Raw genomic sequence first — 17921 nt, forward strand, 5'->3', positions numbered from 1 at the left:
TACCGAAGGTGTGCGCAAGATGGGTGCCACGCATGCTGACTGAAGACCATATGCGGCAACGAGTTGATTCTTCCCACGCATTTCTTCAATGCTTTGCAGCCGAACAGGACAACTTTATGGACTCAGTTGTCACTGGTGACGAAACCTGGGCGTTCCACTTTACACCTGAGACCAGGCAACAATCATGCCAGTAGCAGCATCCCTCTGCGCCAAAACTGCGGAAATTCAAGCAAACACAGTCTGCCGGTAAAACCATGACAACTGTGGTTTGGGATCGAAAAGAGGTATTGTTGGTCAACTTTATGCCTGCTGAGACCACAATGCTGACAGGTACTGTGAGGCCCTGAAAAAACTCAGGCAGGCAATTCAGAACCGGGGAAGAGGAATGTTGAGCAGGGGTGTAAACATTCTCCATGACAACGCTCGCCCGGCAAACCGTTGCTCTCCTGCAACAGTTTCAGTGGAACATCACCCACCCACCCTTTAGTGCTCTCCTGCAACAGTTTCAGTGGAACATCATCACCCACCCACCCTTTAGTCTTGACTTGGCGCCCAGTGACTCACTTGTTCCCTAAGTTGAAAGAACATTTGGCTGGAAAGCGATTCAGCACCGACGACGAGGTGAAAGAGTGTGGTTCACAACTTCTTGAACAGGATGGCGGCGAGCTGGTATGACATGGGCATACAAAAAATGTCACAGCGTCTACAAAAATGCATCGACCAAAATGGTGATTGTGTAGAGAAATAGCTAAATGTTCAAGCTGTAACAGTAACATACAAGACAAAATACTGTGTAGTCGACATACTTTGTCCTTGTGGCAGCCTCCGCATGGGGGAAGTTGTAATAATAATAATAATAATAATAATAATAATAATAATAATAATAATAATTGAGGAATACTCACCACAGATAAAAAGCTTGGTGGCAAAAGCAAACTTACTAAAATTAAAATGGAAAAAATGCAAAATTATTTTGGTATTGCTTTCAAGAGAAAATACAGAAAGTGTACAAAAAATGAAAAATACTATATGGGCCATCTTGCAGCAAGAAAATATTTTTCGACTCACCACAGATGTCCACCAAGAGGGAATAGTTGTTACCAGAGGTCGAAGGCTAAGAGAGAACTACATGCTTACAAAGTCAAAGAAGGCACCCATTTTGATATTGTACAGGAAGTGAAACCTATTTATGAACGTCTCACTGCTCCTGATATGCTTGCTATGTGTCTGCACGGCAAGGCACAATATAATGAGTCAATCAATCAATCAATGGCGCCATTTTGCTGCAGTGCCCGATCTCACCTCATTAAAACTAGCAGTAATGGATGCTGTATGTCACTTTAATTGTGGAAGAGCATCAGGTAATGAAAAGAATGAATATAATTCCTGGAAGGTTCATAGACTCAGCAAAACGTTTGGACCATCTTCATATTTCAACCAGTGCTAGAAAGTCTACTCAAGAAGGCAAAATGAGGAGGAGGTACCTGAGAGGGCAGAGAAAGGTGAAGGAAGACCATACAGCTTCCAAGGAAGGACCTGTGTATGTCTCAGGAGATTCCTGATGTTAACCAAACAGCATATGAGTGAAAATATGCTACATAAACTTTAAATGTGATTTACTTGTTAATTCATTTTCAAACATTTGAAATCATTCAAAGTGCTTTTACTTTGGTCACAGTGAAGGTATTTCCATGATTTTAATTTTTAAATTAAAGTTAATAACATGTATCTGTCTCCTAGCACTGAGAAAAAAGGGCATCCATAAATATGTAATTTTTATAACTTTTTAAACAATTTTGTTAAACTAAATTTGAAGAGACTGAAATTGTAGTATAATATTAAACCCCTTACTTGTGACCAATTTAAGCAAGTGTTAGAAAACATTTCGCAGGCAGTGTGGATTGTATCTGAAAAAGGTTAAAGGTATTTGGTTAGAAATATGGGAGATAGACAACCTTAAGTGCCCTAGTGTAAATAGCAAGAAATACATTTTTTATGAACAATGAATATAAAATTGGTATAAAATGAGCTTCAGAGTATGTCATCACTATAAATTAACAGAGAAGTTTAACATTGCTAGAGATTATTTTTTGAAAAAAATCTAGTGTATATGGCCATCTCAAGAAAAGAGTTCACACTAGGACTAGGAAGATGACGTGATTGCTTACCATGGGCAGGACTGACAAACTACAAGAAAAATATAATGGAACTCTTTCATTTTGAAATGCACAAAGGAGCAATTTATTCAACTTACTGATGCAGTATTCATGATCTGACATAATTTCAAATACGACAACAAACACAACAAACGAAACCTGAAAAATCAGAATCAAATTACAAATCATACCATCACCATCCTACCACTTTGGCAGGGGGGAATTCTCTACACGAGGTCGAACAGCGACGCATGTACTTCGACACGTAGACCAGAATTGGTCTAACAACGGACCCCCCGTATGAGTTGAACCTAAGACCATTTGGGGAGACGTGGGCGCGAGCGCAGACCTATCTTGAGGTGGCCTCCACGTTTTTGCAGATGATTTACCTCCATGGCTGTTCCCATCATATAGCCTTGAATCCTACCCAATGAATGTTATCGCAACAAGGTGGATTTGACGGAGAGACTCTAACCATGAGTTACTCTGTCAGTTCGACGCACAAAAGTCTCAGAAGGTGTCCCTAAAACCTCATACAATCCTGACATTCACTGGCTGTGGTATTAATCATGTGGTTTGTGAACCTTGCTTCACAGCAACCAGAAATATCATCATCATCATCATTATAGTAAATGTTCCTCATCAATACGTACGATCATAAGTTCTCTATCGGTATGTTGTTGTTGTTGTGAGTATTTGTTTACAATCATTGGGACATTATTATTCTTATTAGTTTACGATAATTGATACATCATTAATATTATTGGTCCCATTTAAAACCGTTTAATCTGTCATGATTGACATTCCACCATACAATCACTCGTGCATAAAATAAACCTCTCTTATCTCTGGGGTCGTAGTATTTCAAATAACTATATGCAGCCTGTCCTTCTCGTTTGTACCATAATGGGATGCTATCTCTGCATTCCCCGTAATTGTCTTAATCCACATATGTCCCACGGGCTAATGATTTCATATTCCAGTCACTCAGATGCTAACATTTTCTCTGTGTTCCTCAGTCCTTATTTATCTCATGGTAGCTTTATTTCATCATAGCTTATTTGAAAATATCCCTGATGCAGAAATCCTTCTTTCCTCTTACATCAAAGTAATATTCCTGACTATGTCCCTCTGTATGTTATTCAATTTGATCCCACAACACTCGACTTATTTTCTTAGGTTAGTCTCCACGAATTATCACAGGGTGTAACTTTACATTCCCATATCTCTTAACGATCGCAAACATGCGATTATTATCCCGTGGTCCCAAACCACAATTTAAACAATAAATCTAGGTCCTTATTTAGAATTCTTTATAACTGCTGGCAACGTTCTGACACAACACAAATTTTCATTCACTTAACTTGGGAAACCGGGTTCATGAACTGAGCATAGCAATAGTGATTTCTAATCACACTAACATTTAACCTCTTAAAATCAAACCTTTAACATTGTTTACAATCAGGAGAGTTGGCTGTGTGGTTACAGGTGCGTAGCTGTGAGCTTGCATCCAGGAGATAGTGGGTTCGAACCCCACTTTCGGCAGCCCTGAAAATTCTTTTCTGTGGTTTCCCATTTTCACACCAGGCAAATGCTGGGGGTGTACCTTAATTAAGGCCATGGCCACTTCTTTCCCACTCCTAGGCCTTTCATATCTTATCGTCACCATAAGACCAATCTGTGTTGGTGCGACGTAAAGCAGATTTTTAAAAAAACCTGTTTACATTTAGATCTCTTGTTTAAATCCTGATATTTGATGCTATTTAACGCCACCAGCAAAATCTTAGCATCTCAGTTATATCTATTGTTAGCAGACCTCCCACACATACGACACACATTTAAATTCACTAGCAATTTCATATCTCTGGACTTAATGGAACAAGATGCCTTATTTCTAACAATAAGAAAGGTAAATATGACGCTGACCAAAGTGGTCGTGCAAATATGCAAATCCTATCAGCACACAGCTGAGTCTAACTCTATATACATGGCGGGCGTGATACTCCCCCAAACACAACAAGTAAACAAATAACAAACCCAAAGTAAATTATATACAAAACCAATATTTAATTAATGATTTAACCCATTATTTACATTTAAATATGTCCCTCTATCATATTTAAAACTAAATCATGGAAATGGGAAGCGGCCCATGTTCTACAGTTGTGACCATTATCAATAAATTTATCCCCTTCTGTTAAAGTGATAACATCCCTACATAGTATCAAAAAATCACAGTACTTTTTTTTTTTTTATTCCTCGGCATTGGACGGACAAAGGGATCTACCTTAAGCAGTCATGGTGTTGGCCGTCAGGACATGGAGCTGGATTTATCCCGGCCAGTCGTGTATCAAACATACCTTAACTTAAGAATATAAAAGTATTCTGACATTCAAGTGCCTAAGATCACAGTTACATTCACAGAATTATTTTCGTTCCTTCCTAAAGTAGAAACTGCCAATACTGTACGCCGAGTATCTCATTGGGGCTGATGACCTTCGATGTTAGGCCCCTTTAAACAACAATCATCATAATCATCATCATCATCATCAGAGAGTCTCATTATACGCCCCATCATGTACTCTGTGACGATTGAACACGGCACTCCTGGAAATGTTATTATCTCTGTCGGCTAGTGTTCATCATGCTGACCTGGTTTTCCTCCGCAGATGAAGCCTCACCTGAATAATACCGCTAGATCATATTTACTAGGACCGTTGCCAGTCCCTCTCCTAAGCAAATGCTGGAAATGCCCCTGTGCATATTTATTCACAGTCTGAGGATAGATAAAATGCAGGCTCAGAACATAATCTGTATTACTGGTGCTCCTGGCGTCTGCTAGTAATTTATACTTGGTTGAAATCGCTGATATCGATGATGATGATGATAATAACTTTCAAACTGAATTTATCACTGTTGCTCCTAATTATACTGGAACTAAGTACTCAGGCTGGGTAATGTAGATTACTTGAGTGTGGCGCGAATACTATACCGCCAGTGGCCAGAGGTTCACCTGCATTTGACTGTTCAAGAGTGTGTGTGTCATTCGGCGAGGGGTCTTATTTTATAGTATTCCTGCCATTTTTCCTGGTTCATCTGAGGTCAAGCCAGAGAAAGAAAGACGGTGGTTTTCTAGCATCTAAATTTATAGACCAAGCTGGACATTTCAACTTGCATCATTGAACAGGGCTTTAATCTTAACTTCCATGTTGCAGTTTAAAAAAATTGATTGTGGGATCAACAGTTGTGATTAAATTTACTTCTTCCGGATTTCGCGGGCCTTCTAGCTTCAGTAGTGGTGTTCACCATCTGACCAATCTCATGATAGCGGAGCTTGATTCTCGGAAATTGACACCTTAGATTATTAAAGTTATTGTAGAATGTTATGCTGATGACCTTCGAAAATTCTCGCGGTTGTTGTTCTGTAATCAGTATAATTTAAACATCATTAATCTCAAAGTTAACCTGGTCATGTCCTCACAGAATCATGGTGGCTCTCCTGTCTTTCCCTAAGATTATAATAGAATTTTCTGATTGATCTAGTGGGTTAAGCAGGATCTTAAATATTCCTTCGTCTAAGCAAAGGCCAACCTTTGCGACTATTTGCTTCGAGGGTGGGGCTTTCAGTTGCTCAATTTCCAAGAATGGTGGTGCATGTGACTACTCGTATGGAGCAGACATTTTGTCTCCGTTTTCCTTAGCAATTAGTGGCTTGGTCCTTCCTTCTGAATCTCGGCTGATCTTCTTAACTGAGAGTTTTCTGCAACAGAACAACTTCCCCTGCTCTTTCTCGAGAAGTAATCTCTATGGAAATTCTAAGTTCCCAGACCTAAGACGAAATGCTGGTTAATAGAGCAAACGCCTGAAAAGCCTTACAAGTAATCTCTATGGCGAGAGCTGTCTGCCTGTGTCTTCTTCGTATCTGAATATTGCCCAAGTGAGCAAATTGTAGTCCCAGAATTGTATGCTAGTATAAGTAAAATATATCAATAATATTTCAAATCATGACACAAAGCCTGGCCCGTACGGGTACAATACTTGCACATAACTTAAGAAAGGTTTAAAAATTTACAATTTTAGAATGTTTTTCTGGAAGACTTCCTTTTATAGCTGGACCCAGAACATTCCTGAGAGAAACAACCAACAGTAGTCAGCAAATATGTTAGGGATAATTTTCCTACATATGGCTTTCCATTTTGGATATTTGCTGGTGGATGCTTTATCCATGCACTTCGCTGACCACTGCCAGGTTCGGTGGAAAGAAGTTAAGATGGGAGTGCAGGAAATGGATTTTAAGGGACATATTACAGCCCATTACCTCATTTCCTCTTAACCTTTTCCTGTCCAACGTCGAGGTCACCTCGACATTGTTTCGTTCTACTTGAGAAGTTATTTATTGAAGTTCTTTGACTTGATTGAGGTCGATCGATATCTGTGGAGTTAATAGAGCAAATTTTTGTGCACAAAAGAAGCTGTTGTGTTATCTCTATGGATATACATATATAAATGTAGCCGTGTGTCGTCGTGGTTACCCGTGGCCGGTCAGCTGTATGTACATTGAGTAGCGCTGCACATGTGTTGTACTAGGCATGTTTATATGTGAATGCGAATTGTCTTGGTTGAATTTGCAATATAAAATCTGCAAATGTGAATGAAGAAGAAATACGTATGCACGTTTATGTAGATAGCAGAAATGATGATGATTTATTTGAATTAGACGAAGAGTTTAGAGAACTGTCAAGTGAAGATGAAGATGTGGTGAACTTCAGCATTGCAAGTAAAATTTCATCGACTGGACATGTGTGTACCGATACCTTCTATCAACTTCTGCCTGCAATCTTATCTAACTCAGGAACGTCTACCCTGCGACGCATTAACAGAAAGTAGGATTGCCTTGCTGAACAAAATCCTTCCATGATACAGGGAAAAAGGAATGAGTTTTTGAATTCAATGCACACAAAAACATTAAGACGTCAGTGTTTTAAGTTTCAGCATTTTTCTATTGTTTGAAAGACTTATTGGGTGTAAAGCAAATGCATTTTCTTTATAGGAGATGATTAAATAAGAGTTGAACATGTAACTTTCCTTTGTAAGGAAGTTATGGTTATGCAGTATAAAGATCTACGTACAGATGAATGTTCCTCAACAGCCTACGTAATAATTTTAATGTGAGTTCTCTTTGAGACCTGAAAATATATTTCTGTAATTTTTCAATGTAGAAAATATTGTTAGAAGGTAAGGAAAGCAGTGATGTATCTTTGGAGAAAAATCTGTAGTGCAATTTGTGATGTTACAAATGATTGCATATGTATGTTAGAGAATATAGGGATTTATGAATACAATATATAGTGATACCATAGACCTGAATCCAAAACTAGAGGAGCAGGAAAAGATGTTTGTCAGATCTGCACCACCCCTTCTGGAAAGGTAGGAAGACCAAACTGTCCCTGCAGTTTAGATATACCTGTCTAGTAGTGTATAGCACCCCATTTTGCCTTGACAACAGTGGCGATACAGCATGACATGGTCTCCTCCGGACACCAGAAGTATTGGAGAGTTTACTAATCCATGATCGCCTCACAGCCTCTCATAATCCACAAAGATTGGTTGAGCAGGGTCCAGGGCGCACAAGTCTCTCTCGACAGCATCCCGTGTGTTCAGTGGGATGGAGATCAGGGCTTCTCGGGGGACAGGCAAGCATCTTCACATCCATGGAGTGGTCATTGAACCAGTCAGCCATAGTTCGGGAGCGATGGGCTGGAGCATTGTCTTGCTGTAGGTACAGGTCGCCTTCTGGATGCTGGAGGTATACAAAGGGGTGATCATTATCTGCCAGGAGGTTCCTGTAATGTTCGCTAGTTAGGGATGTTGTATGATGTACTGGGGGTCCCATTTCATCCCATGTGAACAGTTTCCATACGAGGATACCACCACCACCACTGGCCTGAACTCTACTCTTCTGGTAAAAAGGATCCATAGCCTTATGGTTGACATTGTACTCATACCCTGCCATCAGGATGTATCAGCTGGTACATCGACTCATCTATCCAGGCAACCTTTTTTCATGCTTCAGGCATTCAATGGAGGTGTTCCTTTGCCCATGCAAGTCATGCCTTGTGGCTGGTGTTGAGCACAGACATGGGATGCTTGCTTCTGTACCCCATGGCAAGGAGATGGTTCTGGACAGTATGACTGCTCACACATAGTTTCCAGCATTGAATTGACAAGTTATCTGCTGCACTGTGGCCTGTCTATCTGCTCTTATAATCAGAGCTAGCTGACTGTGACCCCTGCCAACGCACCGTACACCATGACAGTTGACCCTGGCAGTCGTGTTTTCTTTTCCCCTCAATTCACGTACACGTGGTATTCCTGATATGATGGCCCTTGACCTCAGAGATAAAGTGGCCCATACGTCTGGCACAGACAATGTGGCCATTATCAAATGGGCTGAGGTCTCGTGTTTAACGCATCCTGTAGTCAACTGTTATTCTTACAGTCCATAAGAGATCTGATGCCTTCTCTGTTACTTGCCACGCTCTTGTATTAAATTCGTCGGGTTGAGCACAGTGGCATTTCCTCACTACAGCAGCTGTCTCGTTCAGTTGCTTATAAGTGTAAAACTTGCTGTTTATTGTTTTGGGTTTCCTTTTAACCATATAACTTACAACGATGCCTTTTAAGGATCCAACAGACCTCTAATCTGATGCTGCTTCTACCGCTTTTCCCACACCCTTGTGAGGTCACGGGTGTGATCTCTGTCGCATATGTCACAAGTGCTCTTCCTAATGCCAACCCTACTACGTGGAGGGATGTATTCACTATTATGTGTTTCTATGGTGGTTGGTAGTGTAGTGTGTTGTGTGTGTATGAAGATGAGTATTGAGACAAAAACAAACACCCAGTTGCCAAACCAGAGGAATTAACCAGTCAAGATAAAATCTCTGACCTGGCTGGGAATTGAGCCCAGGACCCTCTGAACCAAAGGCCACAGCACTGAACAATCACCCACGAGTCACTCTAATCTGATGACCTAATAAATTAATTTATCCTTTGTTTTAGAAAAACTGATGTTGAATATTGAAAACTGCAACTTGTTGCCCCTTTTTATTCCATTCCTCTTCCTCGCTAGTTCATTTCCTGGACTAATTCTGATAGATTTCAACTCTCTGATAAGTTATTTAATCCTGTCCATAGCAGTCTTTCAGTGATAATGATCATTAGTTTGTAATATCTGAAGCCTTCTCTTTTTTTAGTTTTGACTCAGTTAATTTATAACCTAGGTTCTTCAGTCTGCCAAAACTACTTTTGAGTACTAAATTTATAACATACCTGAAAAAGAAAACATAACAGTATTATACTTGGAAAACAGTTAACTCAATTAAAATAGAATGATATGTTTCGTTCTTCAAAGAACATAATTAGATTCTATTACATCACACTCAAATATTTAGAAGTATAAACATTTATGTTTATTTCTGTTTCAATACTTGGGAACTTGAAATCTGGAACTTATCATAATGAAGTCCTCTTTTCTCTCCACTGTAGCATAGAATGAGAGGTGTTGAAAAACCATTGCTCTGTCATTGGCAAGAGTCCAGCTGGCTAGCTAGTCCATAGGCCTTCTGCCACGCCAAGCCCCGTGCCCTGGCTAGGTCAATGTTACATGCTGTTTTACTTTTAGATGTTTTATTTTTAGTGCTCCATTTTTTATTATTATTATTATTATTATTATTATTATTATTATTATTATTATTAATCTTCCATGGAAATCTTAATTTGCTTGGCCTATGTATGTGGCATTGCAGTTTTGCTTGACAGTTGAGATTATTCAAATTAAGCTGCCATTTTCATTGTTATTATTTTGTTATTATTAATTTGAATTATTTTTGAAAACTAGGGGTTGTTTACTGAGCTTTCAATGGGCTAGCTAGTTTTCCTTTAATTTTCAATTATGTAATTTACATTTACGTGAATGGCTTTCGTGGAACTATATTCATAGTTTTTCTTGTTGTTGTTTATTTAGGAATAATTTATTTTATTGATTTGATTGAGCATTGTATGAATTGAATTAAAGAGTAAGACATTGTTATTTGTAAATGATAACCTACTAAAACACCTGGAGTGGCCAAGACACTGCATAAATTCATATTATTTACTACAGATACAAATATCCTAACCCATATTTCTGACTTTTAAGTCGGAGGAACCAGTCAGCTAACAAAGCCAACCTCACTGACCACACACATTTCAAAAATTCACCCCTATTCGCACTACTTAATTTCTTACCAACATTCTACACTTCTTGCATTAGTGCTTAATGAATCCCACTGGAGGTTACTTTGACTCTCTGTATTTACGCAGCATCTTGGCCACTCCAGATGTTTTAGTAGGTTATCATTTATCAATAAAAATGTCTTACAAGATTCTCTTTAATTCAATTCATACATTGCTCAGTCAAATCATTAAAATAAATTTTATCCCAAATACATAATAATAATAATAATAATAATAATAATAATAATAATAATAATAATAATAATAATGAGAACACTAAAAATGAAACACCTAAAAATAAAATACAGTGTGCCCTATACCTAGCAAGGGCAGGGGGTATGGCATGATGTAGTGTTGGCTACTGAGTGTATGATTCGAAGCAGTGATCAGTTCATTCAAGAGTCCGAGTGAATCGTTTCACAGGAATGGCAAGCTCACGGCACACGATTCAGTTGACTCGCAGCAGTCAGTGCTGAGTAGCGCACTTGCAGATCAGTGAGACACAAGACACACGTGGTTAACTATCGGCACACTGGACATTGGTAGGGAGCCGAACTTCCTGCTGCAGCGAGATATACAGAGCCGTAGCACACTGAAAGAATCGTACGCTGTAAAGGACTCCCGCTCTCAGCTCATTTGAAAATAATACCCACTTGCATTCCCTGTCCTCTTCTTAGAGTGAGGTATAAATATATGGATTTATTTGCAGTGTTAAATTGGTAGTCAAAACATAATTCCAAAGTACCTAGCTTGTAAGTAGGTAGGCTATTCGTTTATCCTATTTATTAGTTTAACAAATCAGTATTTTTATAATTTAGTTGACATTCGACAGTTAATTCAACTCGGCTCTCTAGTCTACCCCATGACTGAGTCATGCTCATGATCACTCTAAATAATGGAGGCAGAGTAGCAGAGGGGGATTCGTTATTCGATTTTGAGTTTTCTTTTTCAAGTATAATATTTTTACCATATGTTTTCCTTTTCAGGTAGTTTATAAATTTATTACTCAAAATTAGTTTCGGCAGACTGAAGAATCTGACAGTTACTTAAAAACAATGATCATTAGGTCAAGACTTCTTTCTCTTTCATTCCAGTTATGCACTTACGGTTGTTATTTAATTTAGTGCATGTTGTAAGTATTTAGTATTGTCTGAATTTATTAATATTTTCAGTTTGACCTGATTTGTTTTTATTCTGCTTGTGATTTCAGACTTCAAAAGTGAAAATGGGGAATCATGATTGAAGGTGTATCAAGATGAAGAGAATTCTCCAAATTCAACATATAGTTCAAAAGTTGGTGGTATGATGCGTTCTTATTGAGCTTTAGACCAAGGTGTTGGTGTATTTTCTTGTTGAATTAATTACTTGTAATATAATGTAAGATAAGTGTGTGTGTTAGATCTGTATGTTCATTTATAGTGAAATGTGACAAACTTAATATCTTCCATTCTATTCCATTCCATTCCGTTGAGTGTGACGGGTTAGCTAATCTGTAGATATAAACTGTTACTTCAGTATTTTTTTCTACTATGAGATCACTACGAAATATGAAATATTAGTAATTGTATGATTGTGTGTAATAGTATAAAAAAATTTATATGAAATATTTGTACCTTTTTAATCCCGCAATAAATGGGCCTCCTTAACCTTTTCAGCCTTGTACATGTCCCATGCTAGACTTTTCTGGATGTTTCAACTGGCTGAAATAGGCTAAAAGCAGCTTGTATTTCCTCAGCTACTGAACTGTTGTGAAAAGACAACATTAACAATAGTTTTCTCTTGGCTCTTTTACCAAAACTTGACAATGTCTACAGCTTTATACATTGCAACTTATCTTCACTATACCCATACAAGTGAGACTCATCATAACTTCCTAATATAATCTTTCTTCACACTGCTTTCTTTACACTTGTATCCAGCCATCTTGGAAGACAGAAGACAGGTGTCAAAGAAAACAACAAGGCCCATAATTATGTTAAAAATACGGTAAGATAATGAATCTACTGTTGTCTGAATAGAGCATTTCAGATGATACATCCTTGTGATAATCAAGAAAACTACAGCATCAGACTGACCTCAGAAGTGGAGGAAAGCGCATTGCTTGAAATCAGAGTTAGCTCTTGTTTAGGACAGCGGGAGACATGTTGACATCCAAGTTAACTCAGGCTTGGGATGGGAAAGTTTAAATGTTAGTGTGGCTGTAGGTCTGAATTGTCACAATGAGCTGTAAGGAGGATTTGATAATCTATTTGACACTTCTTTTGAAAAAGAGATATGTCAGCATTCTGTACTTCTAGTTATGACTGGCTCATGGTTTAGTGGGCTCCTTTATATTGTTTAAACCGGGCGAGTTGGCCGTGCGGTCAGGGGCACTCGGCTGTGAGCTCGCATCCAGGAGATAGTGGGTTCGAATCCCACTGTCGGCAGCCCTGAAGGTGGTTTTCCGTGGTTTCCCATTTTCACACTCGGCAAATGCTGGGGCTGTACTTTAATTAAGGCCGCGGCCATTTCCTTCCAACTCCTAGGCTGTTCCTATCCCATCGTCGCCGTAAGTCCTATCTGTGTTGGTGCGACGTAAAGCAATTGGCAAAAACTATATTGTTTAAAAGAAAACGTACATCCAACCACCTTCAATGTAGACTATTATGCCTTTCAGCATTGTGTGCAAGCTTCTGTGAATTAACTAAGTGACTCAACAATCCTCTGTTTGGAACTAGTTTTGTGTCCTTGCTTAGTTCCACACCTCTCATTCAAACCTAACCACTGTTGCCATGGTTTCACTCTGCTTCTCGTTGCCCTCTGTGGCAGAGTCCGTTATTCTCCTAGGTGATCATCTTCCTTAATGGATGGAAGGAAAGCAGTTTTTCATAAATTGGAGGCTACTTCAACTTTTGTTCCCATACTTTCTACTGTATACGGTATTTATATTAATTTGCATGGATTGCTGGGTTAAGGACCCTAACATCTAGGTCATTGCCCCAGTATTTGTATTGTGGTGGTGGTTGTTGAAATTAAAATATCATTGTATCAGAAGATTGCTGTTGGGGTCTCTGTGAATATCTTGGAATAGTGAGGTCACGGGTGTGATCTCTGTCGCATATGTCACAAGTGCTCTTCCTAATGCCAACCCTACTACGTGGAGGGATGTATTCACTATTATGAACATATTGCAGATAAACCCATTCACACTTAATTACAATAATCAGTATGGTTCATCCATAAGTTCTCAAGGAACACATGGCATAATCAAGGGAGAGAATTCTGGGATGAGAATGTTGAAATATTCAGACCAAGAAAACTGTACATCTTCTACCACTGAAATATGGTTTGAGGTGCTGTTATTTATCAGTAGTAGTTGTGGTAAAGTGAAGTAGCTGGTAAGTGTGAATATCTGTCCCTGTATGAATGTTCACAAATTTATTCCTGTATTTAACACAGTTTAACACTTTCTTCAGATTAATGTAGAAACTGCTCTCTGTTAACATCAAATGGCTCTTCCTAATGTCATCTTTGTATAATGGGATGTTATTTCATATGTTCTGCATTTTATTTAGTGAATGGAGTTCTTAGAAAAGTCTTTAGACAACCACAGTTAATATAAAAACCTCATGTAAGGGAATATAATGTTAAGCACCATCGAAAATGTTAATTATTTGTTGGTCATGGGCATTGACGAGGAGTAGCACTTGTAGTTGTCCACATTGTTAGAAACATGAGCATACTTAGTATATAACTTACATTCGCAAATACAAGAGTTGTGAAGAACTGATGAGAAAACTTTTAAGTAAAACACACCATTGTAGTGTTTACATCTGGTTAGATATAAGATAGTGTCTCATGGACTTAATCTTTCCAGAGTAGTTCAAACAAAAATCAGTCGCTTATTCAAAGGCTAAGATGAATAGGTTGCTGACAAATGTAGTTATATTTGAAAGTACCTTTTTCAGTATATTAAGATAAGTATTGAAAGGCATCCTTTGGATACTAAAACTCTACTGTGTATAATGGAGGGTGTAACGGAATATTTTCAAAGGCATATTGAACATTTAATGAAAGTAAAGATGTGGTAATATATCATCATAGAACCACAACGTCAAGATATATTACAATGAACATATTGCAGATAAACCCATTCACACTTAATTACAATAATCAGTATGGTTCATCCATAAGTTCTCAAGGAACACATGGCATAATCAAGGGAGAGAATTCTGGGATGAGAATGTTGAAATATTCAGACCAAGAAAACTGTACATCTTCTACCACTGAAATATGGTTTGAGGTGCTGTTATGAAAGCAAATTAAATTCAGAAAACTTATATGTATTAAATTGAGTAAATTGCCCTTTTAACATACACCAGAATAGTAAATTATACAATATAAATGGGTTCTTTAATGTTTTGTATGTGTATGTACAGGGTGATTCAAAATACTACATTGGTTCGAATATAATACTGCCTTGCATGTAAGATGACTTTGAATTTTCAGAAGGTATTTACAAGCAAAATAATGAATGCAATAACTGTATATTTCAGCTCTCATATAACTAAGATAAGAACTTAATAAGGAATGTAATTACTACATATTCAAGCACTTCTGTTAAGATGATGATGATGATGATGATGATAATTTCATGTGGCTGTTTCTAGCAGAGTGCAGCCCTTGTAAGGCAGACCCTCCGATGAGGGTGGGCGGCATCTGCCATGTGTAGGTAACTGCGTGTTATTGTGGTGGAGGATAGTGTTATGTGTGGTGTGTGAGTTGCAGGAATGTTAGGGGCAGCACAAACACCCAGCCCCCGAGCCATTGGAATTAACCAATGAAGGTTAAAATCTCCGACCCGGCTGGGAATCGAACCCAGGACCCTCTGAACCGAAGGCCAGTACACTGACCATACAGTCAAGGAGTCGGACTTCTATTAAGATAATAAGGTCTAAAGTAAATCTGAGAGCAAAATTTTCTATTATAAAATATTGTAGGCTTTCCTCAATTTGATTATGTAATGCTGATAGGCGACTAAATTTATTGGCTTAATCTATTGTAGGTATTGCACAGTAGTAGTGCGTCGTAAATACTCCCGAACGCTACATGGTTATACCACCCAAGGCTTGCCTTAAATTCAGTTGGAATATGGCTAGATGAGCGTTTTTAAACATAATTTTTACAGAAATGAACGTGATGTTTTATTCAGTTTACCCGGCTAGACCCTGTGTTAAAATACCATATAATCCTAAATACCACCCACCACCGAATAAGACCTGCACACCCGAATTTCTAAGGATAAAATTTGCCAAAAATAAATTTACAGATTTTACTTACCAATTTGTTCATTTCTGCAAATGCCACAAACTTGCTAATGAGAAATAAACTTAGTTTAATGTATAAATCGATCACGATTCAACATCATCAGAACTACCACTATCAGAAATTAGATCACTCTCACCTTCCTCTACATAGTTGTCCTCGCCACCATCCGTAGAATTTTAAATTCAACATTTCTTGAAAGTTTTCATCACGATCCCGTGCAGTCTTTATGCGTTTCCATAGAAGTTCCACTTTGGGTTGTTACACTCGTCCAGTTGGTGTCGGTGCATGATCGCCGGGAGACGCCATCCACTCGGTCTAGAGCTGTTTCAGTGCAGCTTTGAAAGGCCAGTTTACACAAACATCCATTGGCTGTAGCATAGAGGTCAGCCCTCCTGGAATTATTGCCAGATCAGATTTTCCTTTATTTATAAATTCCTTTATGGCATCTGTAGTAGGCCTGCAATAACTGTCAAGTACAAGCAGGCTCTTCTTCGGTGATAAAACTCCCGGGCGACGTTGCCAGACATACTTAACCCAGTCTTCAGTTAGCTCGCTGTCCATCCAGCCAGATTATTGGATTCAAACTAAATTAGCAGACAGCAAATTTCCTTTCAGAAGTGTTTTTCTTTTCAGAACCACGTACAGAGGAAGTTTGGTTCCGCCAGCTAACATGCACAACATGAATAGTTATAGTAGTTAGTTTTTTGTTTTAATAACCACCTTATTCAGTACATAAAAAGAGATTGGTCCTGTGCAATATGCACAACATTACCATGCAGCATTGCTTTTTGTTATCACCTGTCCCAGTGGTAATGCTTTTAGAGCCCTTAACGTGAACCATATTGGCTTGTGGCATTTTGAAATAAACAGGTGTCTGATCAGCATTCTCAATTTGAGAAAGCAAATATGAATTTTGCTTCCGCAAACAAATAACGTAGCAACGAAAGGCAGGCAACTGTTTTTTCGTAGTCAACAGGGAAACGTGAAATAGATGTATGTTTTGGCATACACAGTCCGTTTCTTCAGTAAAAGTTCCTTATCCACCCACGGCTTCCAGTAAAACTCTCCTTTCTATGTTCCTTTGCAATCCCTAATATTTTTAGTTGACATATTTCAGTCGATACACCATAAATTAGTTAACATATTTCAGTCACGTGTTAATAAAGCTGTTCTTCAGTTTCAGGAAACTGGGTACTCTGCCCTCGGAAAGCTCTACGATCACCATTTTGAATAACATTTCCTTCTTTCTCCAGTAACGAATACATGATTCATCAATATCACATTTTCTGCTGGCGGCGCATTTTCCGATAGCTTCAGCTTCCATTACAAATTTAAGTTTCTCACTCGCAATAAACGACTGCAAATGGTTTTTTTTAATTCATCACTTGTTACCACTGAAGCTTCTTCACTCAGAACACGCTGTATTAATCAGCTGCCACACCATGTGGTTCCGCTAATGCAGAAGTGAGCGACAGAGTGAGATTTCAGCCGTTGCCAATTTGTGCAACATGAGACCACTGTTGCTGCGTCATTGGAACAATGTATTATGAGACCACGATGCGAAACACTTAAATATGGCCTGCACCCTAATTTACAGGGGAATATTTCTGTGAAAAAAAAAGTGCGAGGGTGTTCAGGATTATACGGTAATGTACGTGTTAAATGATGAAGGTTTTGGAACACATGAGTTACACAAATATATTTAATATATTTTTAATGTAGTTATGTTAACTGTTAGAGTCTCTGTGAAGACTTGTGTATTTTCAAAGAAATTAAGTGTTTTGAAAAGTCATAACAGAATTAAGCATAATGTCAAAGGCAACTGTTTCTTTATTGGCTGTTAGACAATTTCTTAACTAGAAATGACAGAGATATCAGATACATCCAATAAAATTGATCTATCCGGTCGCTCATACACAATGTTGGAGCTCGGCTAGAATGTCGTGGCACCAAATTGCGTGCAGAGCAGACTAGGCTAGCAGGTGAGAAGAGAAGTTTTTTTTTTTTTGCTAGGGGCTTTACGTCGCACCGACACAGATAGGTCTTATGGCGACGATGGGATAGGAAAGGACTAGGAGTTGGAAGGAAGCGGCCGTGGCCTTAATTAAGGTACAGCCCCAGCATTTGCCTGGTGTGAAAATGGGAAACCACGGAAAACCATTTTCAGGGCTGCCGATAGTG

General features: G+C 38.5%; 1 protein-coding gene across 1 annotated transcript in view; it reads left to right on the forward strand.

Moving 5' to 3' along the window:
• The window catches only part of LOC136862998 (V-type proton ATPase 21 kDa proteolipid subunit c''), an 89963-nt gene extending 77924 nt beyond the window's left edge, over window positions 1-12039 (forward strand). The window contains exon 7 of the mRNA XM_067139317.1: window positions 11644-12039. Within this exon, the coding sequence (XP_066995418.1) occupies window positions 11644-11676 (33 nt within the window). The 3' untranslated portion in view covers window positions 11677-12039. The remainder of the gene's footprint in view (window positions 1-11643) is intronic.
• Window positions 12040-17921: the final 5882 nt, after the last annotated feature.

Source organism: Anabrus simplex, chromosome 2 (genome assembly GCF_040414725.1).
Source record: "Anabrus simplex isolate iqAnaSimp1 chromosome 2, ASM4041472v1, whole genome shotgun sequence".
Lineage (NCBI taxonomy): Eukaryota > Metazoa > Arthropoda > Insecta > Orthoptera > Tettigoniidae > Anabrus > Anabrus simplex.